The sequence below is a fragment of the Protopterus annectens genome, chromosome 2.part0, assembly GCF_019279795.1.
Source record: "Protopterus annectens isolate FY-2018-M chromosome 2.part0, PAN1.0, whole genome shotgun sequence".
In the NCBI taxonomy this organism is placed as follows: domain Eukaryota; kingdom Metazoa; phylum Chordata; order Ceratodontiformes; family Protopteridae; genus Protopterus; species Protopterus annectens.
In genome coordinates, this window is record NC_056728.1 from 242,060,753 (window position 1) to 242,088,423 (window position 27,671).

General features: G+C 43.0%; 1 protein-coding gene across 3 annotated transcripts in view; it reads right to left on the minus strand.

The window, feature by feature from the left end:
* The window catches only part of LOC122793047 (serine/threonine kinase 11 interacting protein), a 1,659,807-nt gene that overhangs the window by 142,148 nt on the left and 1,489,988 nt on the right, over positions 1-27,671 (minus strand). For all 3 annotated transcript variants that reach the window (XM_044060719.1, XM_044060720.1, XM_044060718.1), the window contains exon 23: positions 24,743-24,827. In XM_044060719.1, the coding sequence (XP_043916654.1) occupies positions 24,743-24,827 (85 nt within the window). The remainder of the gene's footprint in view (positions 1-24,742; positions 24,828-27,671) is intronic.

Here is a 27,671-nt window from a genome sequence, read left to right on the forward strand (position 1 = left end):
CCTCATATGCAGTTTTGCATATGGAATTAGTAGAATGCAGGATGCCATGAAACCCAGGGCCTGCAGAATTTTTCTTGCATGGAGCTGGGTTTTTGTAGTCATCATTTGAAAGTAATGAGTCAGTTGCCTTTGTTTGTCTGGCACGAGATAAGCCATCTGGGCAGTTGTATTTAAGCTTGCACCCAGGAATATTATCTCTTGAGAGGGCACTAGTTTTGATTTCTTTTCGTTTACTGTGTACCCTAGGCAAATTAGCAATATTTTTACAAACGCCAGGTGCTTTAGAAGAATGTCCATGCTCTCTGCTTGAATAAGGCAGTCGTCCAAGTAGGGATATATTTGAATTCCTTTTTGTCTGCAAAATGCAATTACTGATGCCAGGCATTTTGTGAAGACCCTGGGTGCAGTAGATAAGCCAAAGGGCAGTGCAGAGAATTAGTAATGCATTGAGCCTGCTATAAATCTGAGGTATCTTCTGCACGATTGTCTGATTGGGACATGCAGGTATGCCTCCTTGAGATCCAAAGTAACTAGCCAAGCCTCCTTGCCCAGCATGGGCAGAAGTTGTAGTGTTAACATTATGAATTTTGGAACATCCAGGAAGGTATTTAGGATTGACAGGTTCAGTATTGGTCTCCAGGTTTTGTCTTTTCTGGGTACTAAGAAAAGTCTTGAGTAAAATCCTTGACCCTGTTCTTCTTGTGGAACTTTTTGAATAGCTCCCATATCCATAAGAGCAGCAATCTGTTTTTATGCCTCTGCCCTTTGGTTTTGTGGCAGGTTTGGCATACCTTTTAGTTTTTGAAGTGTGTGGAAGTGGAACCTGTACCCCTGAGAAACTATATTCAGCACCCATTGGTCTTGGGTGATCATGTGCCACTTTTTGGAGAAAAGTGCTAGCTTTCCCCCTAGGGGTGCAGTCAACTGGTAAGAGCTTGACATTTGCAGAGGGAAGTCATTGTGACTGTTTTCTATAAGGCTGTGATTTGTCTTCTCCTCCTTTGGGTGCTGAAGCACCCCATCGGTTAGGTCTGTAGGAGCCTTGGGGCTGAGATCTGCCTCTTGGACATTTGTATCTGCCTCTTTGTGGCCTGTCTGGCACTGGAAAGGACCAATTTTTTGAAGGACAGTTTCTGCTAAATCTAGATGGTTGAATCTGTAAGAAATATTTCAACGTCTGCATTGACCTTGCTTTATCCTCCATTTTCTTTAAAACCTCTTCTGCCTTAACACCAAACAAAGTATCATGCTGTAGTGGAGCATCCAATAATTTTACTTTAACATGGTCAGGTAAACTTTGTTCTTTCAACCAAGCATGGCTTCGAAAAACTGAGCCTGTAACTGCGGCTATACAAGAAGCCTCTAATGAATCAAAACCACATTGCAAAGTATGCTTTCCCACTTGTTCAACTGCATGCAATAAATCCTGCGTTTCTTTACTGTCAGGACTTTCTATATTTTTAACCATTTTCTGCTTTAACAATGACATGAGATACTGTTGATATTTAAGCATGTGAAACTGACAGTTTAAAGCTTTTACAGCTAAAGTAGCAGAAGTGTAAACTTTTTCCCCCCATCTGTCCAGAGCTCTGGAATTCCTATCTGAGGGGACAGGATTTTTGGCAGTTGAAGCTTTAACCCCTTTAGGACCCTGAGAAATAGTTTCTGGGTCTGCAGTGGGGTTTTTGTAAAGAAATTTATGAAAGTCAGGGACCCTGTAGTACCTGTTTGGCTTTACTGGTGCAGGGGGTAAAGAATCTGGAGGCAGACTGGATTCAGAAAAAACATCATCAACAATATCAAGCACAGGGGGGATAGCCAGGGGGCTGTGCTGAGGCAGTAAAAGGAAATCTCTGAGCCTTTTCTTGGATTCTGAGTAATCATGGCTTTCCCAGTGGAAATGCTCCCTCATGGTGTGCAGGGTTTCCCCAAAGGAGTAATCCTCAGGTAGAGAGGCTGAAGGAATGGATTCTTCAGCATCAGAGTCCTCATAGGGAGGGAGAGAATAGCCCTGATCAGAAGAAGAATCAGAGGAAATGGAAACCTGATCAGAGGAATCATAATCAGTGTCTTGCCTAAGCCTTTTGTCAGGAGGGGGATGGGAGCCCCTGATTAAAGTAATAAGGTCTTCGGCCATTTTAAGCATTTGTTTCTTTGGCATGGATGACTGTTCTGGAGAATGCAGCACTTGTTTCCTTGTCTTTAATGGTGTTTTTGACTTTGCCTTTGCTGCTGTAGAAGCTTCAATTATAAGCTGTGAAGGTCTGAAGACGCCCTCAGAAGCCGGTGCCTGCTCAATGGCTCCGGACCCACCTGAGGGTAAAGTTTCCATAGGTCCAATACCTTGAGTTTCCACAGGCCTCGGGGCCTCCAAGTGGCTGTTGGTTACGGCCTGTGGCTCTGAGGTAGCGGGTGTCAGGGGCTGTGAAAGCGCCTCACTGAGAACCGGCGACTGGCCTAGAAGAGGCTTCGTCGTCGGTTTTGGACCTCGGATGCCTGTCTTTTTCTTTGTCTTTGCGTTTTTTATACATTCCAGTCGTCGGTTGTTCCGACAGCATTATATAATTAAATCTTCGTCCAAAATAATGTAAAGCAAAATCAAACAGACGTTTAATAGTGCGTTTTTTGAATCTAGCACAAAACCGACAACTAGTAACGTCATGATCAGGGCCTAGGCAAGGAATACAGTAAGAGTGAAAGTCCTTATGAGGTATTTGCTTCCCACAAGAAATACAATTATTAACTTTTACTGACATTGGTCTGGAGCAAGAAAAAGTTTCCCCAATTGGGTACTTAGCTTTATTGAAGACTTCGGTTCTGAAATTCAATTTTGAAAATCTCAGGAGTCGGCCGACCGGCACTTGCGAACTGCTTTTGCTTCGGGCACTGCGCAGCAAGAAAGACTGAAGAAAATAGAGTCGGTTGCAACTTTTATACCCCTGGCGCACTGACGTCAGGGAAGAGGCGACAGCAACCGACGCCGGACCAAGACTTTGGAACTCGGGCCGACTGCGGGTCGCCTGCCAGCAGGATAACCCAAGTGTAATGACTGCAACAGTGAAACACGATGAACATCCTGTATAACCCTCACATTGCTTCTCTGTTCACAGGATTCAAAGCCTGCATTAAGCCCTTAGCCACTTATTTATTATTTATTTATTTATTTTACATTTGTTAACCGGGAGAGTCCGACTGGATACATGTCCATTTTAAAGGAGGGCCCGGGAGAAAAGCTCCAGGTACATAACAGACATATGAACATTGTTAATGCAAAAAAAGAGGATAGTTGAGTTCTAAATACAATATAAAGATACATCACATCTTGGGAAAAAAATAACAGCAGCATATAAAAAAAAAAAAAAAGGTCAAGGCGAGGGCGCAGGGTTAAAAAAAAAAGCGTTATGATAGTGAGGTAAGAGAAGGGTAAATGATAGTGGTTAATCAGGTTTGGAACAGGGACATTGCCAGTTAGTATTGAGATGGGGTTTAAGCTTTTTTTTGAATTGTAGGAGTGAAGGTTCTGAGGTGAGCATGGTCGGTAGGGAGTTCCACATTTTACCTACAAAGTTTGAGAATAGAGAATCCCCAGCAGAATTATTGACTTTGGTAGTTTGAGCTAAGATCTTATTGGAGGAGTGTAAAGATTGCAGGTTAATATAGGGGTGAATGATGTTTTTCAGAGCTGGTGTTTTCTCTGGGTGATACAGTATCTGGTGAGCCGTTTTGAGTTGGTTGAAATGGAGTTGGCTGGAAAACTCTAACCACCCTAGTTGCTTCAAGTTAGTGCAGTGGTGCCTTCTAAAGGTGGAATTTGTGGCAAATCTAGCTATTTGATTGTAACAAGAAGCAAGTTTGTTAAGGGTTGTCTTGTTTAGGTTTGTAAAAGAGGCATAGAAAAGAGTTGATAGTAGGTGTGTGCTGGCATTTGTAATTTTTAGCTGGAGTGAGTGAGTGTGTTTTTTTTATAGAGAGAGAGCCAGCTTTTTATTTGCGGTTTTGATGGTTAGATTGAAATGGGTGTCAAATTTAAGGGAGTTATCAATGGTAACACCTAATAGCTTTGTGTGAGCTTCTGGTGATATAGTGATTCCATTGGAGGATGTAATAGAGAAGGTGGGGAAGAGTCTTGTTAGTGGGTGAGAAAGTAAGTAGTTTTGTTTTGTTGGGGTTGAGAACTAGTTGACTTGAGAACCATTTTTCTATTAGGTTGAAGGTGTCTTGGGTTGAAGCAGTGAGGTCTGCCAGGTTGGAGGCAGTGCTGATGATAGTCGAATCATCTGCATGTTGAATGCATGTGGCATGGGGGGTGATTGTGGGCAGGTCATTAACAAAGATGGTAAAGAGAAGAGGGCCAAGAATAGATCCTTGGGGAACTCCAAGTGTAACAGGTAGGCATGTGGATAATTTGTCCTGCCATAGAATAGCCTGTTGCCTATTGGACAGGTAGGATTGGAACCATTTCAGCGTGGAATTGCTGAGTGATAGTTTTTTTAATATATGGAGGAGTTGAATGTGGTTCACCATATCAAAGGCCTTGGAGAGGGCTAAGAAAAGAGCAGATGATAGTTTATTATTGTTTCTGAAGTTATTGATGGTATTAGAAAAGGATAGTAGGGCTGATGTGGTACTGTGATTTGGCCTGAAGCCATGTTGGGAGTTGGCTAGAATTTTATTTTTGGTTGGTGGTGTGTTCAGTTGTTTGTGGACACACTTTTCCATAATTTTGGCCAGGGGGGAGAGTATAGCTATAGGTCTGTAGTTGGTTAGCTCTAGTGAGCTACCACCTTTATGGAGAGGAATAATGTGACGAAGTTAAAAGAACTCCACCTTCTCCTACAGTTTAATTCAACCCTTAGGTTGCTGTCCTCCCTACAATATGCTTTCAGTACTGTGTAGTTACCATGAAACTTTATAAAACTTTAATTTCCTTGTCTTGGTATCAAAGGAAGGGAATCTCCACCCACCTTTTTAAAGCTTAACTTCTCACATACATTGCAGAGGAATTTGTCTCTTCCTGCATGACATGCCACAACACAGAAAAGTCTGTAATTTACCCTATCAGGTACTGCTGACAAACTTATATGGGTAATTAGTCCTGCTGATATCAGGAGCTCAGCAGCTGCTATTAAAAAAAAGAAAGAGCAGTGAAACTGTTTTCCACTGTCAGTACTGCAGAGAAGAGGAGAACTTGTACTGACTCACAGCTGATTCCCAATGTAGCCATGTCTTCCATAGCAAAACAAAGCAGTTAGATCAGTCAGGGATTCAAATGCAGTCATCACCTCTTCTGATAAATTTACAACAGCAACATCACAGTATTGAACTGCTGAGCTTTCACTGTTGGTTGTTTATACTGCTTAATATATTAAGATGACTTAAATGTAGTATTGAAGATTTCTGCAATGTTTACATATCTTCTTATAAAGTACCAATGCATTTACCATTTTCATGCCCTGCAGGACAGAACTGCTCAAATCAGGACAGCTCTGCAGGGAGAGAGATAGATGGCAATGTTATCAACTAGGTGCACTGATGCTGTTTATAAGGTCTTTAATGCTTTCTTGTGACATCCTTCCAGAGGGGAATGCATACCTGGTGCACAGATCCATGGGAAGAGACATCTCCCATTGAGTTTGAGTCAGTCCTTACACAGATAAAGTGCATGACCATTTTCTAGTCTGCAAAGTGTGACCATTGAAAGCAACAATGATATACAGCAGAATTAAAAAAATAAATAAAAATTAGGAAAAGGAAATCAAAAGTACTTTAACTACGTATACACGGATCTCCTTCATTAAGTCAAATTACTGTAATGTCGAGCATGAAAGCATCAAGACTAGAATCTCTAAATCCAAAAACACTGAAAATTGAAAACGTCGCCTCATGTAATGTCGTATATGTTACAGCGCTAACACTGTAGAGTGTAAATTTGGTAGCACCACTTTAAGAAGTTATGAAATTTTGAAAATAAAAATGGCGGAGATAATTTTTTACTTTGAAAGCTCATTTTGGAATTAGTGATTTAAGTTTGTTAGAAACGGGTAAGGAAGTTTTTATTTTTGGAAGTTTTTTTTGGTGGTACTGGTAGTTAAAGTGGTGGGAGAAGTGAGTAGGAGGGTAGTGTGTTTCTTGGACATGTGTAGGCGTTTTGTGCACGGAAGAGGTGCATGTGTGAAAGTTATGGGGATCATGGTGCAGTGGAGATCGGGAAATTTACCTTTTGTCCACTGTAGTGTGATCTCGGAGTTGGTATATTTAATGTGGGGGAGGGGCATGGGGGGCAGAGCCCCCCCCTCACAAAAACATAGAAAAGGCACGATCTGGAGTAAGTTTGGATGGATTGTTTTAGGTGATAGACGGGAGTAGTGTTGCAAACAGTAGTTTGAAATAGTGTTTTTGATGTTATGTACTTATGATTTTTAGACTGTCGATGTTATGTATTTTTGACATTTTATGATTCAGTTGTTATGGTCTCAATATTTTGTACTTACATGTTATGGTAATTCGATTTAATGAAGTAGATCCGTATACACATATGTGTCTGTGTGTGTCTATGTCTGCCTTTGTGTGTATTATATATCAAGGAATCAGGTTTGTAGAAGAATGATTTTGTTGTAATTTATTTACATTTATTTATTTATTTTACATTTGTTGACCGGGATAGTCTGACTGGATAGATGTCCATTTTCAGTGGAGGCCCGGGGAGAAAAGCTCCACATACCAAAAAAAGAGACCATACATAAATCACTGAGTAATAAACTCAGGCAGACATGTTTAGAAAAATATAGACAAAGAATACAGGCAGATATCAATATACACAATGTGCAGACTTGCATCTGATTGGCAAAGACATATCAGAAAATGTGAACATAGAATACAATCAGATCTCATAATTCACAATGCTTAGACATTCAAATGCTATGAGACATAGATACTTGAACAGTAGCTGATGGTTGACCATATCGAAAGCTTTTGAGAGATCTAGGAAGAGTGCTGAAGACAGTTTGTTGTTGCGATGAAGATTGATGACATGATCCATGATCAGAATAACAAGAGAAAACAGAAAATACAATGGTACAAGCCATCTTTGCAGGTTGGGTAGCAAGACATGTATTAGTGAAGTTGTTAGTCAGGTTTAGAACAAGAGCACAGCCAATGAGATGTGAGGTAGTTTTTGAGTTCTCTTTTAAATAGGGGTAGTGAGGTTTCCTTGGTAATGATAGTAGGGAGTATATTCCAGATTTTACCGGTTGAGTTGGCAAATATGGCATCACCTGCAGAGTTGTTGGATTTTTGGGTCAGTATCATTAATTTATCAGCTGAGCGTAATGGCCTGGGGGCACTATGAAGGGTGAGAATATTTTTGAGGGCAGGGGTGTTCTCAGGTTGATGGAGTATTTTATGTGCTACTATAAGCTGGTTGAACTGTAGAAGGGTAGGATACTCTAGCCATCCCAGTGCTTTGAGGTTCTGGCAATGGTGGGTCCTAAAAGCCATGCCAGTAGCAAATCTGGCTATATGATTGTAATATCTTGATAATTTGTTGAGATCGGTTTTGGATAGGTTGGGGAGGCATACATAAGGGTAGACAGGAGGTGTGATCTTGCAATAGCTACCCTAGCTAGAGGGGTGAGGAAAGGTTTGGCTCTGTACAGGTAGCCAAGTTTTTTGTTGATGGACTTAATAGTATGATTGACATGTTTATCCAATTTAAGGTTGTTGTCTATTACATCTACAAGCTTTGTATAGTCATCAGGGGAGATAATGGTGTCATTGCTAGCTTTGCTGTTGAAGGAAGGAGGAGAAATTCTACGGTTACGGGAGAAAAGTAGTAGCTTGGTTTTGTTAGGATTTATAAGCAGGCAGCAATTAGCTAGCCATGTTTCTACCATGCTGAAAGTGGTCTGGGTGAGGGTTAGAAGTTGTGTAGGAGAGGAGGAGGCGGAGCATATTACCGTCGAGTCATCTGCATACTGGATGCAAGTGTGCAGATCTTTGATAAAGATAGAGAAAAAAAGGGGACTTAGTATGGACCCTTGTAGGGCACCCAGGGTTAGAGGAAATTGGGATGACAGCTTGCTCTGCCATAAGACAGCCTGCTGTCTACCATTTATGTAGGAGTGAAACCATTGTATTGCGTGTTGGTCTAAACTGATGGTTTGTAGGGTATTGAACAGTTGCTGATGTTTGACCATATCGAAAGCTTTTGAGAGATCTAGGAAGAGTGCTGAAGATAGTTTGTTGTTGCGATGAAGATTGATGACATGATCCATGATCAGAATAACAAGAGAAAACAGAAAATACAATGGTACAAGCCATCTTTGCCTCAGGAGAAAAATTTACTCAAAGTCTCAACATTAAGGAATACAAACTTGGTCATATTTTGTTGATTAAACTTAGTAAGGGGAAAAAATATGAAAAATGAAAATAATAAAGAATTTTCTATAATATTCAGAGGGAATATGCTCCCACTGAAGGCACTGGAGAGCAGAATTACTTTCAAGTCCACCTTTTTTTCCAGCAACACCCAAGTATCTCACAGTGGGGAGACAGTTTTGACACCTCAGGAATTCTTGGGGGGGGGGAACTACAAAAGGATACTATGAACAAAGGCCAGCAGTTCAGATACTTTTTGGCTGCAGCTATTTATCTTCTACAAAAACAGGTTCTGAGATTAACACAAATGAGGGTCATTCCAAAATAAGCAGCAGTCCTGTTACAGAAGGTGTACAAGATGACAGTGCCTGATGCTAATCCCATTATATGTTAGTGGCATGGAAATACACCGTGACTTCCTTATGTCTTGCATGAGCCATATAAAGCAGATGTGATATGGATTACGGGAAACATAAAGGGTTGAAGAAAAATAAGATCATGTTAATATGCCAAGCCCCACTGGCAGCCATTTGTGGAGAAACATTAAAATTGTATAAGAAGTACTTAGAAAGATTTTGATGTTTTAAATAGCTCAGAAAACAAAGCCAGAATGAAAAAAAATAGATTTTTTTTTTAGTTCTAAGGTGGAGTTTTCCTTTAATTCATCTATATCAACAAAAAACTGTCAGCAGTAGAATTATGTTTGATTTTTCTTTATGCTTCATATTCCAAGGGGCATCTCTACAACAGGACAGACTAAAAGAAGGCACTTCAAGCAGGGAAAGAGGTCTGTTATCTCAACTACCCCATGAAGAACCTCCTGGTGAGTCTCCCATGACCAATGAAAGTGGCTCTCATGCCCGGAAATGACAATGGAAAAGTGCAGAGGGAGAGGCTAAACTCCTGGCCCTTGATGGAGGAAATCACTACACTACAAGATTCCAGGGAAACCAGTGAGTGGCCTGATGAATAAGCCATGGCCATTACAGGGTCACCCAATAGCAGCTGAGGCACTGACTGAGCCCATAGTTTTCTTTTTCTTAAATGCTGCAAATGAAAGAAATTAAGACTGGTAAAAGTTTCCATGTGCCTGCTAAGGCTGGGGGTGGGGGGGAGACCTGTTTTCCAAAAAGCACAGCAGAAAGGAGTCAACTGAAAGATAAGTTGTCACTAAATTGTTCACAAGCATCAGACACACTTATACTATATCACAAAAGTTCATGACAAATAGTACACCTTTCTTTCGAAAACATCCAAGAATACCTATTCCCTGGCATGCGCAGTTGGAAGGAGCAGGTTGGAAGGTAAGAAGTGCACACGTAATAAAAACATTTTCCTCCAAAAATACATAAATCATTAAGGTAACAGCAGCACACCTTTACCACAAAAATAAGTGCCCCCCCCAAACAAAACTGTCTCTGCTGAAAAATATCCAATCAGATGATATGTTTTTGACATAATCGTAAATAAAGCAAAATGCCAGTCTCCTTACAGAGAACCAGAACCAATTAAGTCAATGTTTGTCTCTGTCTTTTCGGCTTTTCCCTGTAAGGGGTCGCCACAGCGGAACTCTGGTCCGCTAATGATTGGCAGTAGATTTTTATGGTGCCGAGTTGCCAGCTCGATGCCCAACCTTCAGCAAAGGCACGCCCATTCACGCATATCTTTCGGAGGCCATTCGACCACGGGGAGGACATGCAAACTCCACACAGAAGGCACTCCAGCCGTGAATCGAACAGGAGAACCTCTTGCTGTGAGGCAATAAACGCTACCGCTGTACCACCGCGGCTACACCATAATAAGATTAAAATTAAAAGATTGTGAAGGGGTTCTCCAATGGGGACGTATCTGCTAGCAATGGATGATCAGAGCAAGCTATGTATCCTCTGAAGCCCGCAAGGAGCACTTTCGAGTGCAGCAAAAAAGCACTGAGTTTTTTGGTGTCTAAGTTGCTGTTTTCTCCCTTATGAGCTCATGCTACAGCAGGCTGGGTGCACATGTGGTGGGGAGTCGAAGACTGGCAAGCTATTATATCCTGGGGAGGATATAACCCATATATATAAAGGTTACTGTAGCTGTGATACTGATGGACATCTAAGGATGGTGCATGCTGCTCCATTCTTAACCAGGGAAAGTAACAACGACCCTATGGAAGAGGAGTCAGCCTGGCCAGGGTGGAAAGGGTCGGTGCTTTTGAAGACAGGCTGGATGTTGGCTCTCACTTGTGGCAGTGGTCCTAAATGCCATGACTGCAACAATGATTTACATGAAGAACATCTTCAAAGTGATCAAAACTTTGAGCAAGTTAAATTTTACTAACACTTAAAGTTTGATAAACTAAACACAACCAAATGTACCTCAAAAAAACAATCAAAGGCTAACTCATCAGAGGCCCAAGTTTATCAACAGCAGTTCCTGAAATGCAGAGAGGATTTTTTTTTTTCCCACCATATGGCACCTTTCCAAACTCCACACTGCTGCGTTCTTGATTTCCACAAAATTTAAAGCATCATTTTATCTGAAACAGGAAAAAGTTTTGCTTTTGTTATATACCTTGTATGACATTCTGCAAAATTATGAAGGACTCGAAGTTTAAGTGCAACTATATTAAAGATGAACCAGGAAAAAAAGTTAATTAAATTATCTAAATTAGGCAAATAGCCTTAGGCTTGAGGGCCCTTTCAACCACAAGGGCAAAGAGTTCATGCAAGTTCAGTTTAAACAAGGAAGAGTGGATGAGAGGTGTTAACTACAACTGTTAGCTGAGATATATAAGTATCCTGTTTTTTTTTTATTTTTTTTTTTATTATTTATACAGATTATTGTTTCTAGCAATTTATATATAGCACTTTTATTGTCTGCTGCTTAGTTTTTGAGTGTATTTTATTGCTATTAACTAATCTGCACTGGTAACTGATTTATTTGCAGTTAAAAGCATTCTGTATCTTTACAAATCTTTATCTGTTTAAAAACTTTCATTTTGTGGCTTTCTCTAGTGCTTACTGTCTGTAGGCTATTTTTTTGTTCCCACACTCCCTCCTAGTTGGTGTCTTGCTGTTATACTCGGTGGCTTTGCAGTCACCCACCCCTACTGTAAATCTGATCTGGGATACTCCTCCAAGTCTAGTGTCATTAGCTCATTCTACCTAATACAGAGAAAACATTTGATAAGGCCTTCTGTTTCTCCTTTTTCCCTTTCAAAAAAAAAAAATATATATATATATTTTTTTTTGCCTGAATCTCCTTGTGTTCTGACTGTGCTTCTCAAACATTTTGGAAATATAGAGTACATTTCAGAACATTTATTATAACTGTAATTGCCTTAATAGTGCTACAACTCAAGTGCTCTAGGTTGCACTGCATCTGAAATGTTTGTATGTTTTAGCTGCTTTTCTGTATATATAGACTTCTCTGTATATTAGCTACTTATTCTGCTGTGTTACTTCCTCTTAAATCGTTTTTCAGTTGTGCACTTGCCTTGCTTCATTTAAAAAAGTTTTAAATTGCTAATTTTGTAGAGTTTTAATTGCATTTACTGTCTAGGACTACACACTCAAGTGTGTTAGCCTTTTCTGTGTTTATTTACTGCATTATTGCATTGTTTAGCCTGTTTCAACAAAAAAAAATACTATCTTGTTTGCTCGTTTCCCACCTTTTCTAGCCAGTCCATATCCCAGGCCTTGCTTGTCTCAGGACTTTATTTTCTGTGCTCAGTGCTGTCCAGACCTTGCATTGGTAGAGGGAAGTCCTACTGCCTACCAGTGGGACTGGTGAGCATTGTACTGCCTATGTAACACTAGAGGAGTGGTTTCCAGCTCTGAAATTGTAATTTTATTAGCCTTTTGGGCTGATTTCTATCCCTTTCAACTTTCTGGCTTAAAAACGTGCGTGTTTGCACATTTTCACATCGTGCAGCACTGCGAGGCTACAGTTAAACTATTCCATGTGCCAGAAAGTCTGCTCTTCAAATTTTCCCTTAAAACTAGCTGGTTTCTCAGTAGTAGTACTAAAATCTGAACCCCTGTGACTAGCACTTGCTCTAGAACCTGCTGGAAAGCACTAGGAAGCCTGAAACAGATACAAGCACTCAGCTCTCCTTGTCAATAAGGAGAAATTAAACATAGGCACGAAACAGCCTATAATTGCAAAGTACCTTGCACAGGTAAGGGAAAACATCTCAAACTTTACATAAAAGCACCTAAACAGGCATGTCCAAGGGTCTGCTTCCGGTGATTTCTCCTGTCCATCTGGTGAATCTGGGCATACTGGGGCAATGCGGCAACTGCCTCATGTACACAGACAATCCTCTCCTCCTACCACTCAACACTACAACCTGCGAGAGATGCACTTACATAGCCAAACTGGAAGCAAAGCTCTCTCCGCGCAAGATTGTGCTAGACCGTCAAGAGGAGAAGGTTAACACCTGCATCACACCTCAAGCAACTCATAGCCCTTCAAAACCCACACCATCAACACGCACACATAGCAACACTAAACCCACATATGCAGAGGGCCTTAACATTAACCTGCCCAAGCAACAAGGATCTCCAAAGCAGAAACGTAAACAAACACCAGTCACAACCAAAGTGACACAACACCAGTGTGCTACCCAACAGCAGCCCCTAAGGCAAGACAATGTACCCAACACTTTAGTCATAGGTGACACAACAAGTACAAATACGACTCTGTCATTGTCCATGCTGGAGTGAATGACTTGAGACGTTACCTCCCTGGACTTCATGAAAAGAGATATGGAAGAGCTCTTGGATCATGTGACCCAGGCAGGTATGACCCTAGCCCTGAGTAGCATCCTGCCTTCGCCCAGAATAATTCCACATTATAAGGACAAAATGATTGACTTCAACATTTGGCTAAGCTTCTGGTGTCATTCAAAGGGGATCCAGTATTTGTCTGCCTGGGAAGACATGATCTACAAACCACGATGCTTTGCCAGAGATGGTCTGCACCTGTCACCCCTGGGATTCAGGTTACTGGCTAAAACTCTTGCCACCCCTATAGTGCCTTTTTTAGGCAAGGTTCAAAGGATAAAACCACCACAGTAACAGATAGAAGCAGGCAAAATATGAAGGTAATGCTACTCAATGCTAGAAGTCTAAACCTCAAAATGCAGTCTCTCGAGGCACTCCTAAAAATGGAGAACATCAATATCTGTGCAGTAACTGAGACCTGGTTCAAGACTCCAGAGAGCACCCCTGCAATACCAGGCTACAATTCTTACCACACTTTTCGGCCACAAAACTAGGACCGAAACACTAAAGGTGGAGGAGTGTCCATATTCACCAAGGATATTCACACCTCCAGGCTAGTTGCCCAACACAATGCATCTGAAATTCTCCAGGTGCAACTAACACTAGGTAAGACTGAAATCCAAACTGTAGCTTGCTACAGATCCCCAACCATGCCCCAAGATTCTCACTACACCTTTCTAAACATACTGGAAAATATTAAGATACAACCAAACACCCTAATACTGGGTGATTTCAACTACCCTGCCATTAATTGGGAAAACTACTCAGGTACCAACTCCTTTTCCCAACGGTTCTTGGAATTCATAAATTCCAAAGCCCTGGATCAACTAATCCATTGTCCCACCAGGGACTCCAATATCCTGGACCTGGTCATTACCAACATGGGAGATAGATGCTCCACACCAGTGGTCACCCCCTCATTGGTCAGGTCTGACCATAAGCAAATCACCCTTGACATCCACATCCCACCCCCACCCCCCAAGTAAGGAAACCTCCTTAAAAAACTTCTCCAAAGCCAACTTCAAGCTACTGAAGTCAGAAGTGACAAACTTCACAACACCCACGCAGATGGGATCTGGGAGTTCGACTGCAGAATCCTATATTAAGGCACTGTACAAGCACATCCACTCATGCATGAATCGTGCCATCCCAAATAGAACCAAAATGCTCTTCTCCAAAAAAAGGAAGCCAATCTGGTGGTCCCCTGCTATAAACAAACTATACAACAGAAGGAAGAAACTGTTGCAAAAAAGAGAAAAATCCCAGGATGCAAAAAACTCCCTCACCAGGCTCAGTAAGAAGCTGAGATCCCTCATAAAATCCTCAAAAGCTAGTTACGAAAATAAAGTTGCCAAAGATTCCAAAGATAACCACAAGGCATTCTATAGTTATGTCAAGAATCTAAATGGCAATGCTCAGATCTGCTCTGAGTTACAGCAGAATGGCATTAAATATACTGATCCCAAGGATATTGCTAATATCCTGGCAGATCGATTTAGTGCCAACTTCACCCCACTCTCACCCCCTAAAGGGCCCATCTCAATACCAAAAGATTGCCAAATTCCGATAATCACGGCCACACAGGTAGAAACTGCACTCTCCAAAGCTAAGAATACAGCATCCATGGGACCAGATGACATCCCAGGCTGTGTACTACATGAACTGGCACCTCACCTAAGTGTCATGTTTAATCATAGCCTCACCTCAGGCTTCGTGCCCACTGAGTGGCGCACAGCTACAGTTATCCCGCTCCACAAGGGAGGATCCACCTTGGATCCTGGGAACTACCATCCCATCAGTCTGACAAGCCTGATTTGCAAGGGCATGGAACGCATTATCATGGAACTTATAAACAAAGACACTGGCAACCTTCAAACACTGGACCCCACCCAGTTTGGGTTTGTGAAGGGCCGATCTTGTCTCCTGAATCTGATTGATTTCTTCAAATCAGTCTCCAGAGCTGTGGACGAGGGTAAGGCAGTCCATACAGCCTATCTGGACCTCGCCAAGGCCTTTGACACCATCCCCCACTCTGGAATCATAGATAAACTTACTAAGCTGGGCATAAATCCCTACATCACTCGATGGGTTGCTAACTGGCTTACTGACAGAACCCAGACAGTAAAAGTAGCCGACTCCAAATCCAGCTCCAGACAAGTGGAGTACCTCAGGGTTCAGTCCTGGGACCACTCTTATTTGGCATCTACTTCTCTGAAGTACAGGCCATCACTAAGGGACTCTGGCTAACAAAGTTTGCAGATGACTGCAAACTGGGAGCCATTACTGAATCCCCAAATGATGTGGATATTCTACAAAAGGGCCTTACACAAACAGATGCCTGGTGCCAGAGCCATGGGCTCAGGCTTAATGCCAAGAAATGTATAGTTATCCCCTTTGTAAAAAAACATGTACCCATGAGTTACCACAGAGGTGGCAGGACACTAAACATCGAAAGTGTGATGAGAGATTTAGGGACATAGGTGGACAGTGGTCTCACTTTCGATAACAACATTGCCACAACAGTCAGGAAATCCTTCTATGTGGCACACCTCATCACTAAGGGCTTTTCATCTAGAAAAAAGGAGGTCATTGTCCCACTGTACTCATCCCTCATTAGACCCATTATAGAGTATAATGCCCCGTTTTGTATGTAGCTCACAAGACATCTGCAACAGCTGGAAAGGCCACAGAAATACCTCACTAAAAGAATCACAGGCCTAAAGCAGATGCCATATACTGACCGTCTAAAAAAACTCCAGCTATACTCTGTGGCATTTCGTATACTCAGAGGCAATCTCTGCTAAACATACAAGGCCATGTCAAACCCTGAGCTGTTGGACATGCTCCACTTAAAGAAATCCCAATCCCTCAGAGCCACACGCTCCAGGGATCTAAACCTTGTCATCACAATGAACAAAACATGCTGGAGGGATAGGTTCCTGACCCAGAGACTCCCCATACTCTGGAACAGACTGCCCATACATATCAAGCAGAGCGCCTCATTGGCCCTCTTCAAAAGGAATCTTGATGATTGGATGGGAGATAGGAAATTCACCCCAGGGATCATGTCAGTTGCCCTGCTAGACAGGGGCCTGGAGAAGTAAATATTGTGGGAAGAAATATCCAGGGAATTGTTATGGCTAGGCTTGCATAGGCCCTAGGGCCGATAGCCTAGTACCAACCTATGAACTTATATTCTCATGCCACTAGCAGGTGAAGGAAACAAGAGTATCTAGCATAAATAAAGGAGGACAACAAAATTGCCTGCAGACTTCATAGACAGCAACGGTCTTCCTCCAATTGCCCTGTCTTGCATCAATCTCTATGGTCCACCCACCAAATATCCTTTTATTATTACATATCATATTCACTCCATCTCTGCTTTGAGTTTGTACATTTTAAGGTCTGTCTCATTAAATGGCTTTCCCACCATCACTTTGATCATCTTCATAATTTATTTCTATATGATTTCCAATGGGCTTTATTTTATTTACAGGTTCTCTAGAACTATATCTCTCTCTCATCTAAAGAAATACCCCCAGTAACAAATGAATCGTTTTTAAGTTAGTGAAGCCAAAATTAATCACCCTGCTGAACTGAAATGTTCTGAAGCCATCTGTTTAATCATATTCCAAATAATTCAGCAACTGGTTTCCTTTGTGCGATGTGAACACTTTTACCTTAGTAATGTCTGTAAATATCTCTATCTTGCTAATCACCCCTACCCCTCAGTCTGTTATAAAAGCCACAACAATGAACTCTAGGAAATCTCAAAAATAACTACCCTCACTACAAATTGCTCCATTTTGAATCAATCTTCTGGGTGATTTATTCAGCTTAGTTTATGCACTGTTTCTCTAACCACCATTCCTTTCAATTTCCCAGTCACCCTTTAATGTAGAATAGTGTGAAATGCTTTTCTGAGATCCAGGAGCACCACAACTACAGTTTCCCTAGCTGACTACCTTTGTTATCCAGTATTCAAACACAAGTAAAACAGACTGAAAGATTCTCTGTCTGCTGAAAATCTGTTTATTATCCATCAGGATGTTGTTCTCTGTAAAATTTGTCATTAATTGCTTTAAAATCACTTTCAGGCAGGATCAAGGCACTTTATACATAAATTAATAGTCTGCAATGCTTTTGTTTCTTCCTTAAAAATTGATAAAAACATTGCTCTCCTTCCAATCCTTAGGCAACTCATATGTCTTCAGTGATTAGTAACAAAGTCTGGTTTGTTGTGAAAAAGTGACTATTTGTAAATGTCTGGGTAACTAGCAGCAGCGAGTGGTTAGGTGGTGCTCTATATGACAAGGCAAACTGCTCTTTCTTATCTTGCAGGGTTGATAAAATAAGAAGTTATGTCCTTAACATAACATTCCATGTGAATTGTTCATCTCGCCCTTGTTCTTACACAAGGGTTCGGAGCCGATCCTCGGCTCCGAGTCGGCTGCATCACCAGCTCCGCATCTTCGAGAAAGCTTGAGGCACAGTAATATCCCATGATCCTCAGGTGCTAACCCTCAGATCTAGTTTGCTATACCAGAAGAATCCCTCGAGAAACTGTGTCTTAAACACTTAGAACAAACACTACACACTGTCCGGTACCCTGTCATCAAATAGAGGAGAAAAGATGCCATTCCTGATGCACAAGTAATAAGCTGAATGCTAACAATGTCTAGAGAAGACTGAACAAGAATTCAGTTGAACCCGTTCTCCCAGACCGCAGGATGGGGGATGGAGGGGGGGAATGTAAGAACAAAGGCGAGATGAACAATTCACATGGAACGTTATGGTAAGGACATAACTTCTTAATGTAAAATTGTTCAATCTCGCCGTTTCTTCTTACACACGGGTAGCGTCCCTAGCTCCTTTTTCCTGGGTGGCTCAGGGGAGAACATTCCTGAGTACAGTGGAACCAAACGTCGCCCTGTCCCTGGAGTTTTTGTCTAGTTTATAGTGGGTGATAAAAGTATGTGGTTTTGCCCAAGTTGCCGCTGCACAAATGGTATCTAAAGGCAAACGAGCGGTATGGGCTGAAGAGGTAGCGATCACCCATGTAGAATGAGCTCTGGGTTTGAAAGGGAGTTGTTTCGATTCAGCATATACAAAATTTATGCAGTCTGAGAGCCATTTGGATAAGGTAATCTCCGTTACCGCCTGTCCTTTCCTTTGGTCAGCATATGACAAATAACTGGTCTGACTTTCTGTATTCTTTTGTCCTGTGTACGTAAAATCTCAGCTGCCTGTGGACGTCCAATTTGTGCAGCATGTATTCTAACTTATTGGAGTGGTTTTTGAAGAAGGTAGGCAGTTCAATAGATTGACTGATGTTTTGAATCGAACAAACCTTCGGAAGGAAGGACGGATTGGTGTGCAAGGTTACTCTATCTGGGTGAAAAATCATGTATGGGGTTCAGATAGATAGAGCCTGCAACTCTGAAACTCTCCTGGCGGAAGTGATGGCAACCAGAAAGAGCGTTTTCCACGAAATAAATTTTAACGGGGTTGTGGCGGCTGATTCGAATGGGGCAACATGAGTTGTGACAGCATGAGATTAAGATTCCAAGAGGCCACTGGATTACGAAAGGAGGGAAAGAGATGAAAGGTACCTTTCATAAAAGCTTTACAAAGCCTGTGGGACATAAGAGAACTATCTCCCTGACCAACATGAAAATTGGATATAGCCGCCAGTTGTACCCTTATTGTGGACGTTGATGCACCTTCTTGAAAAAGTGTGGTATGTAAATCTAGTATCTTGTGTACTGGAGCCTCGAATGGATCTATACCTTGTTTGGAGGCCCAGTACGCAAAACGGTTCCATTTGCTGTTGAACAATTTTCCTTGTAGATGGTTTGTGGGAAGATACAATAATGTGTTGTACTGCAGGGGATAGCAACTCTGACCTGGCTAAGATGGGAAGCGGAGCAGCCAAGCTGTCAGTTTGAGGGACTTGAGGAAGGTGTACGGAACTCCTGACAAATGTGTTAACAGGTCTGGCTCCGGGTCCAGAATCCATGGTTCCTCCACTTGATGAGATTGAAGGAAGGGAAACCAGATTTGTCGAGGCCAGAATTATGGTCCTCTCCAGACGTTTGGCTTTCTGCAAGAACCTGGGAATTAGTGGAACAGGAGGAAAGGCGTAAAGGAGACCCGGGGGCCAATAGTGTACTAGTGCATCCCTGGGGACACCCCCCGGAGGGGGTAACAGGGCAAAGTAGCTTCTGCATTTGGCATTCAATGGGGATGCAAACAGGTCGCAGCAAGGCTGGCCCCATCTGCGGAAAATCTCTTCCGCCACTTGAGATTTGAGGGAAAAGGATGGCTCTGCTCAGCCTGTTCGCGATTACGTTGGATGTCCCCAGGATGTGCGTTGCTATCAGAAAGCGTCCGGTGGACTTTGCCCATTGCCAAATTCTGAGGGCCTCTCTGCATAACGGGTAAGACCTGGTTCCCCCCTTGCTTGTTTATGTACCAGACTACTGACATGTTGTTTGTCTGAACTGTCACTGTTCCCTGAGGTAAGGACTTGTGAAAGTGTTGCAATGCTAGAAACACTGCCCTCAGCTCTAGGACATTGATGTGCAGGTTGTACTCCAAGTTGGACCATTGACCTTGGACTGTTTGTCCCTGAAAAAATCCCCCCCACACTATCAGGGAAGCGTCCGTGGTTAGAGTTGCTACTGGACTGGGTAACACAAATGGTCGTCCTAGTGTTAGATCTTGACTGTGTATCCACCACAAGAGATCCTTTTTGCAAGAGTTCGTGATCAATATCTCGTGAGATAGTGGAAGTTGTCGGTAAGACCACTGAGCGAATAGCATCCACTGAAGAATTCTCATATGCATCCTGCCCAAGGGGACTACGATAAGGGAGGCTGCCATCAAGCCTAGTACTCTTAATATTTGTCGCGCAGGGACTCTCTTGCTTTGGAGAAGGACCGAAATTTGATGTCTGAGGTCTGACACTCTTGGTGGGGGAAGAGTAACTCGAGCCAGGGAAGTGTCTAGCTGTGCTCCTACAAATAAGATACACTGTGACGGCGATAAGACAGACTTTCCAAAATTTACCGTTATGCCTAGCGAGGAGCAGAGGCTTATGGTGTAATCCCTGGCTTGTAGAAGACGATACTCGGTGGTGGTGGATAGGAGCCAGTCGTCTAGATAAGGAAACACGCTGAATCCCCTTCGTCTCAGGTGAGACGCTAATACTACCATGAACACCCTGGGGGCTGAGGTGAGACCAAAGGGCAGAGCGTGAAACTGGAAATGACTGGCACCCAGCCGGAAGCGCAGATGATCTCTGGACGCCCTGGCCATCTTGATATGATAGTACATGTCTTTGAGATCTATGGAGCACATCCAGTCGCCCTCTGCAGAAAAGGAAGGATTGACTGTAGCGTGACCATCTGGAACTTTTCCTTTTTCACAAAGGCATTTAGTTTGCTGAGGTCCAAAATTGGCCTCCAGTCACCTGTTTTCTTTGGAACTAAAAAGAACCTTGAGTAAGTTCCGGATCCTATTTGGTCCGCCGGGACTGATTGGATGACTGTTTTCGAGCAACCTTCTTATCTCTGCGGTTGCCTGGTCTCGCAGACTGGGTGGAACGTCTGGGAGCTTTTTGGGGTTGGGTGGCATTCTGATGAATGGAATGTTGTAGCCTCTGGTAACTATGCTTTTTACCCAGGAATCTGATGTAAGATTTAGCCAGGCCTCTGGGTATAAAGCTAAGTGACCCCCGACTGCCTCCAGAGTAGGACAGTCGGGCCTCCACTCAGGAGTGCTGGAAGGGCTTCCCAGAGAAAGTATCTCTGTCGCCCTGATTTTGCGGACCCCCTCTGCCGGCTGGGCGGCGTCTTCCATTTCTTCCCCCTCCTCTGCCTCTGGAGGGGGCCTCACTTTGAGTGGGCTGAAAGGATCCCTGAGTCTTTCGGAACCACATTTTTCCGCCTCGTTGCCCTTTGGGGTAGGGTCTAGATGGGGTGGAAAAACGGACCCCTACGGCAGATAGGGTCTTCCCATCTTGCTCACACCTCATGAGAGTCTCCTTTACTTTGGGCCCAAACAAGGAGGCACCATCAAAGGGGGCGTTGGCAAAGGAAGACTTGAAGGCTTCCACAAAGGAGCATAAGCGCAACCAGGATTGCCTCCTTAGGGCGATCGCTGAAGCTGCCACTCTACTCGACCCTTCGGCTGCATATGAAATCAGCCTCATGGATGAGTTCGCTATGGAATTTAGGGTGTTAAGTTGTGCTGTCACTTTCTCAGCGACAGCAGCATCTGTGTTTCCCTGGAGAGCATCTCCCAGTTCCTGAATGAGATCTCTCTGTAAACGTGTGAAATGTGTAAGGTAGTTGAGCGATCAGATGGAAAAAGTCGCAGAACTAAATACGCTCTTCCCATACCTGTCCATTGTCCTGGAATCCTTATTAGGGGGATGGACAGAGGAAGATGATTCAGACATCTCCTTCTTGGTGGCCGCCGCCACCACCATAGTATCCACGGGAACTCCTTTTGTAAGGTAAGGTTTGTCCTGGGGGGCCGTCATGTATTTGTTAGGTTTGCGGGGGACTGGTTCCACTGTATCGGGCGTTTCCCAAGCCCTCCGGGCTATTAGATCCATGAGTTCGTCAAATAGCACCCAGGAGGTAGAAGGTTGAGCCCCAAATGCCTTCAGCAAGACCGATTCATCCACAGAAGGGGTAAGGGCTTGCCAGTCTCCCCTCTGTTTCAGGATTTCCAAAATGTCCGCAAACGAGACATCTTCAGAGGGGGACCGTGGGGACCCTTCTGCTTCATCCAAATCGGTGTCAGATGTGAGAGATTCCTGGGGGGAATCAATGTGCCTCCTCTTGCACAATCGTTTCCTCGGAACATCTTCAGCGTGGGCTTCTGGGGATGCATCCGAGGAACCAGGGTCGCCCTGTGGGGCTGTCTGAGGCACTGGGTCTTCACGCGTGGTGGGAACCGAAGGCACAGAAACAGAACGCGGGCCTTTTGGGGAAGGAGAAGAAGAGATTGATGATGTATGTGTCTGATCAGACAAGACCTTCCTCATGATGTCAAAGGCACCAGTGCCCCGATCCGAGGATCCGACCTGATCCGAAGATGGTGGTCGTTTCTCCGGAATCGGAACCACAGGCTCCGACACCGAGGACGGATTCGAACTGATCTGAGCCGAGGCACCGAGGGGAAGAGTCGGAATAGACATCTCGGTTCGACTATCCCCCCCGGAACCCAGGAAAGATCTTCAGCTCCGAGACTCTCCGGCTGGTTCCGAAGGAGTCGAGGTCAATGGGGCCGATAGCGCAACTGGAGGCTTTGGCACTGAAGGCTCTACGATCATCGGTTCTTCGATTCCTAGCTCCGATGACTCGACAGGTCTCAGAGGAGGAAGTGTCGAAGGGACAGGAATAGTCTCGAGTTTCGAAACCAGCTGGGATGAAACCACGATTAGTTTGGACACAGCCGAGTTCTCCATTAGCTTCTGTACCACTCGGTCCACATCGGAGTTGGAAAGCGGCCTCGAAGAACGGGTCGAAGGGGCTGAAGCCGTCACCGAGCGAAGGATAGAAGGTGGTGGTACCTCTGACACCAGCTCCAAGACCCGAGTCTCGATCAGAGACAAGCACTCGACGCCTGGCACCGAGGTCATAGGAGCCGGCGTCTGAATCTGGAAAGAGGTGCTCGGAGCCGAACACTTGGGCTCTGACACTCTTGAAGACTTCGACCCCTTCGAAGACTTGGACACTTGTTCAGCCTTGTCCAGGGCCTCTTGAAATTCGGGTTTAAACAACCCTCTGTCAACCAACTTCCTGCGTCTTTCCAGCATGACCCTCCCACTAAAGGAATGACAGATTTAGCAGTCTTCCTGCAAGTGGAGAGGGCCAAGACAGTAGACGCAGGATGAGTGGTTATCAGTAATGGACATCTTCTGTCCGCACTGACATCTCTTAAAGCCTGATTTGGCTTTCTCTGACATTTTGAATATAGTATATGTCCAAAAACACAGCACACTTATAGAAACACACTATATAAATATATGTGTAAATTTAAATGTCTATAATAATAATAAACCAACAGTTTAACTCTAACCTACTATATTATAGAAATATCCAAAAACACAGCACAGTATAATATATATAATTAAGAAGAAAAGAGAGTTAAGGCCAAAATTTACAAAGGACTATGTAAGTACTGTCAATCCTGACAGAAAAAACGCAGGCCTTAACTAGTAAAAAAATTAAACTAACTATTCTACCTAAAATACACTCGCAAATAACACTCCTATACTATATTACTTATAAAATTTCTATTTTTAAACACTAAGAACTACTATGTCGACTATAATAGAAAAAATTAGAAAAATATACTGGCCCGAGCCTCTCATATGCGATCTGCTGCTAGTGGCAAACTAGATCTGAGGGTTAGCACCTTAGGATCATGGGATATTACTGTGCCTCAAGCTTTCTCGAAGATGCGGAGCTGGTGATGCGGCCGGCTCCGAACCCGTGTGTAAGAACAAACGGCGAGATTGAACAATTTCACATTTAATGTTTAGGCAATGTGTACGGCTGTTAAAATTAACACATCTGCTGGTAAGCATGGAGAAAGAGGAGTATGGGAACAACTATCTCATGTACTACAAATCTGGCAGATGTACAAAGCATCATCTTTATGTTACACCGTTACCTACCACACAGAACAGCAAAGGATCAAGGGAACATCAAAACAGAAACAGAATACCCTCAATTTCAGGGTAAAGTAATAGCTCTTCTCTAATGGTCATACAGGTGCAATTGCTTTCAAAAAGCATATATAGAGCAGAATGTAGAAAGTAGTTGCTTGAGCTGAATCTCGATATAAACAGTTATCATTTACCAGAAGAAACATGGTGGAGTCAAGTGTAGTGTTCTGGAGACTGAGTACTGTAAGTATTGTGAGAGTCCTTTTGTACCCTGTCTTCAAGGACAGGTGGCTCTATACATGCCTTGATTAGCAATGACTTAAGCTAGCATTGCTGATGTGGCTTTTCTTTAAAACATCAATATCTTTTGTTTAACTGTAAATTAGGCTTTAATGACTGCATTAACTTTGCTCCATCTGCATTTTAGGAATTTTCTGACAGTGCAACACTGTGCTTAAGTTTAATCACAATCAAACAGTAGCTAAAAAGAACAGAAAGCTTTCGTTTTTCCAGTTAGCTTTTTCTTGTTGCTTACAGATTCACACTACTATGCAGAAAAAACATATCAGTACACATACCTGCATAATGTCTCCTCAGTACAATAAGATTCCATAAATACAATGTAGAAGTCCACACAACAGGTGACTACAGTTACTCCTCTAGTTTTGTCTGCTACATACATCATTTTGGGAATGAAAGCTGAATGGTACAAAGGTGGATAAAGCCACAACCTGCTTATTATGCAGGAGATGTTGACTGCTTAGCTCAGTCATCATGTGGAGATTCGAGGAATTCAACCTCTAATGCTATAGAGAAAATACTGCAACCATTTATAATCATATACTTATAAATCATTTTAAGGGACTGTGTAAACATCCTGCAAGGACAGAGGCATAGAAATGATACTTACCACAGTGGATGTTTTACATCCATCCTCACGTTTGAGATGCCCTGCAGTTTGCTTTCAGGTTTAGAAGTCAATTCTCGTACAAGCTCTAAGGAAGAAGCAGAGTTAGCATATTAGGCACATGTAAAAGTCAGACTGATAAAATATTAAGCTTGCAATAGCAAGACTCCGTGGCTGTGCTTTTACTAGTGGTAGGGACCAAGTAGATACAATTACGACTAAACCAAAGCAATATTGGTACTACACCTTAAACACAGTTGTGGGTCAATGTCTCTGAAATCTGCCCTTTATAGGTTAGACAGGAAGAAAAGAGTGCGTGGATACCTGCCCTGGAGGAAAGAATGGAAAGCAGTCCAACAAAGAGGGTAAGTGTTCCAGTTTACAACAGTATGGGCTGCGACCTCTCTGCCCACCAAGATATATATGTGCAGTGGCCATACCTGAAGGGAAGTAATCGTAAGTCACAAGGATGGTACTGTGGGTTTCCTTTGTATCATAGTGCTGAAAGAACATGACAGGCCTGGGGGGAAAAAAATCACCCACTTCCTATGGCTGCCAGTATGGCAGCTTCTCTTCGGGATGGCTTTTTCCCCTGAAAGTAGTCACATAAAAGTCAGACATATAGCTCTGCACTGGGAATTAGGGACCCCCCCATGGATGACATTGGGTAAAGCCGCCAATGAACAGGGAACAACTGAGCAACGGTACAGAATGATGAGGAGGTTGATGGTCAGCATGCATGGGAATGGGGGCACTTAAGAAAAATAAAAATCTGTTCACCAGGCCCAGCTCACTGCACTGCTTAAAAAATATGGTGCGCCTCTTCAGCAGTACAGCATGAAGGCAACTTCAACACTGCCAAACCAGTCAGCACAAACAGTGGATGAACAAGTCCACCACAACAAATTCAAATCCAATAGAGGGGAAGGATTCCTCAAAAGACAATGAAGATGCAGCACTCCTGCTAGAAACTTTTAACAGTTTGGAGATGGTCTACAATCCTTCGTTCAACAATGTCATACTGAATACAACTACTTGACAAATACACCACAAACATAAAAAGCCTGAGACCCATATCACACAACTGAATAACAGAGCCTGAAATCCTTTCCTTATACTTTGTTGCAGTGACTTTTAGAATATATTCTTTCACTGTTTATGTGCACTTTTTCAGAAGGACATTGTATTTTTTAGGTACAGTACAATGTGGACTGTTACCTTTTTACCACCACTGTGTGACTGAGCAACTAATAAGCAATGGTGAGGTAGACGGTAAAGCCCCCACATAGGGTGTGATAGGCTTGCCTCCCTAGGGAAAAACATACTTTTGAGTTTTTTGTTGATTTGGGTGAAGATATAATTTTAACTGTAAAAATCAGCAAAATATTTGTCTTTGATAAGTGATTTGTTTATTCACAGTGTTAGTACATGAGTACATAAAAAAGATGACTTGTAACATGGTCAACTGATGTGGCAAAGACTACTGATCTGTCCGATCAAAAAAATTCCATCTGACATCACAGGCCTTTTAGGTGGAGATAATCCTGGCAGCCGTTGCAACCACTGGGACCCAAAAAGGATAATTCAGTGGAATCAGAAAGGTCCTGAGTTGCAGACGGGTGGTGCACCAGCCATGCAGGACATCTTGGCTAGGACTTACAGAGTTTCCTGCACTATTAAAGACCAGAGTGCTTATAATCATATTATCCTCAGTCATCAAGTTATTACAAGACTAAGGTTTGTTGCTATTTTCCTGACATGTGCAATGACGGATACAATTAGTACAAATGGCAGGAAGGCATACAGACATTTCCTATGGCATAGAAGGAAGACATCCAGTGCTACCTCTGTAATGTACAGATGAGCCAAGAATATGGGAGGGCTACACTTTTCCAAGGGGAAGACAGGATGATCTATGAAATGCTTCACTGCTGGGAGACCAGGACATGACAAAGTCTCTGAATCTGTAGATGAAGAAGAGAAACAGCATCTCAAGAGTTCATCACTCATTAACTTCCCTAGAAATGTGAAATGCTGCAACACTGACGCCCATGTCTATATCCCACTGTCAGATGAAAACCCTCCCTACATAGGGATAAGACCCTTGCACCTTCTTGTTTGTTTAAACATTACATGGCACAAGTTGTTTCTGTAAGTAGGTGAAGAAAGGGGTCCAAAGAAGCTTTGTGGTTTCAAGGGTCAGGAAGACTGCTCTAAAGCACAGGCTTGTCGATAGAGGACCACACTCCTTTTATTGACTGGGGAAAATAGATGGCATCCCTACCCACATGTAAGGCATCTACTTGCAAAATATGCAAGATATGCAGCAGAAAGAAGGGAAGGCCTGCCAAAAGGCTGGTGGGAGTAGTCCACCCTCCAAAGGCCAGTGACAGGGGTCTGACATCAAAAAAAGATCCAAGAGCACATGGGTACTCCTTTGGCCATGGAAACGTCACAGTTTACAGCAACACCTGCATCCTCATGCATGCAGATGGCACCATCTGAACCCGAAGATGTAGCCAGGTCGAAGCTGGGATCCTACACTACATCCTTACAGTGTTGCCAAAGCCAAGACTTCCTGGGTCCTTTCTCAGGGAATGAACAACTAGATCTGAAGAATGTCCAATTCAATGTCCAATTCAATGGCTAAGAAAATCACCCTCTAAGAAGGAAACACAAAAGAATCCTCTAAATTTATGGACACTGCCAGGCATTATAGCCACAACAGTGCCTACCACAACTAAACTTTAGGGATGTCCCTGGATGTGATTACTAAGAGTCAGCAGTACAGGTAAGGGAAAGCATGGAGACTTCCCCAAAAAGACATCTGGCATTTTCATCAAAACCTGTGCGCAGTGAAAAAGCCCAAACAGCAAAACTGTACTTGAAATGATGCCACCCAGAGCAAACATGATGAGTCTAAGGAACCCAT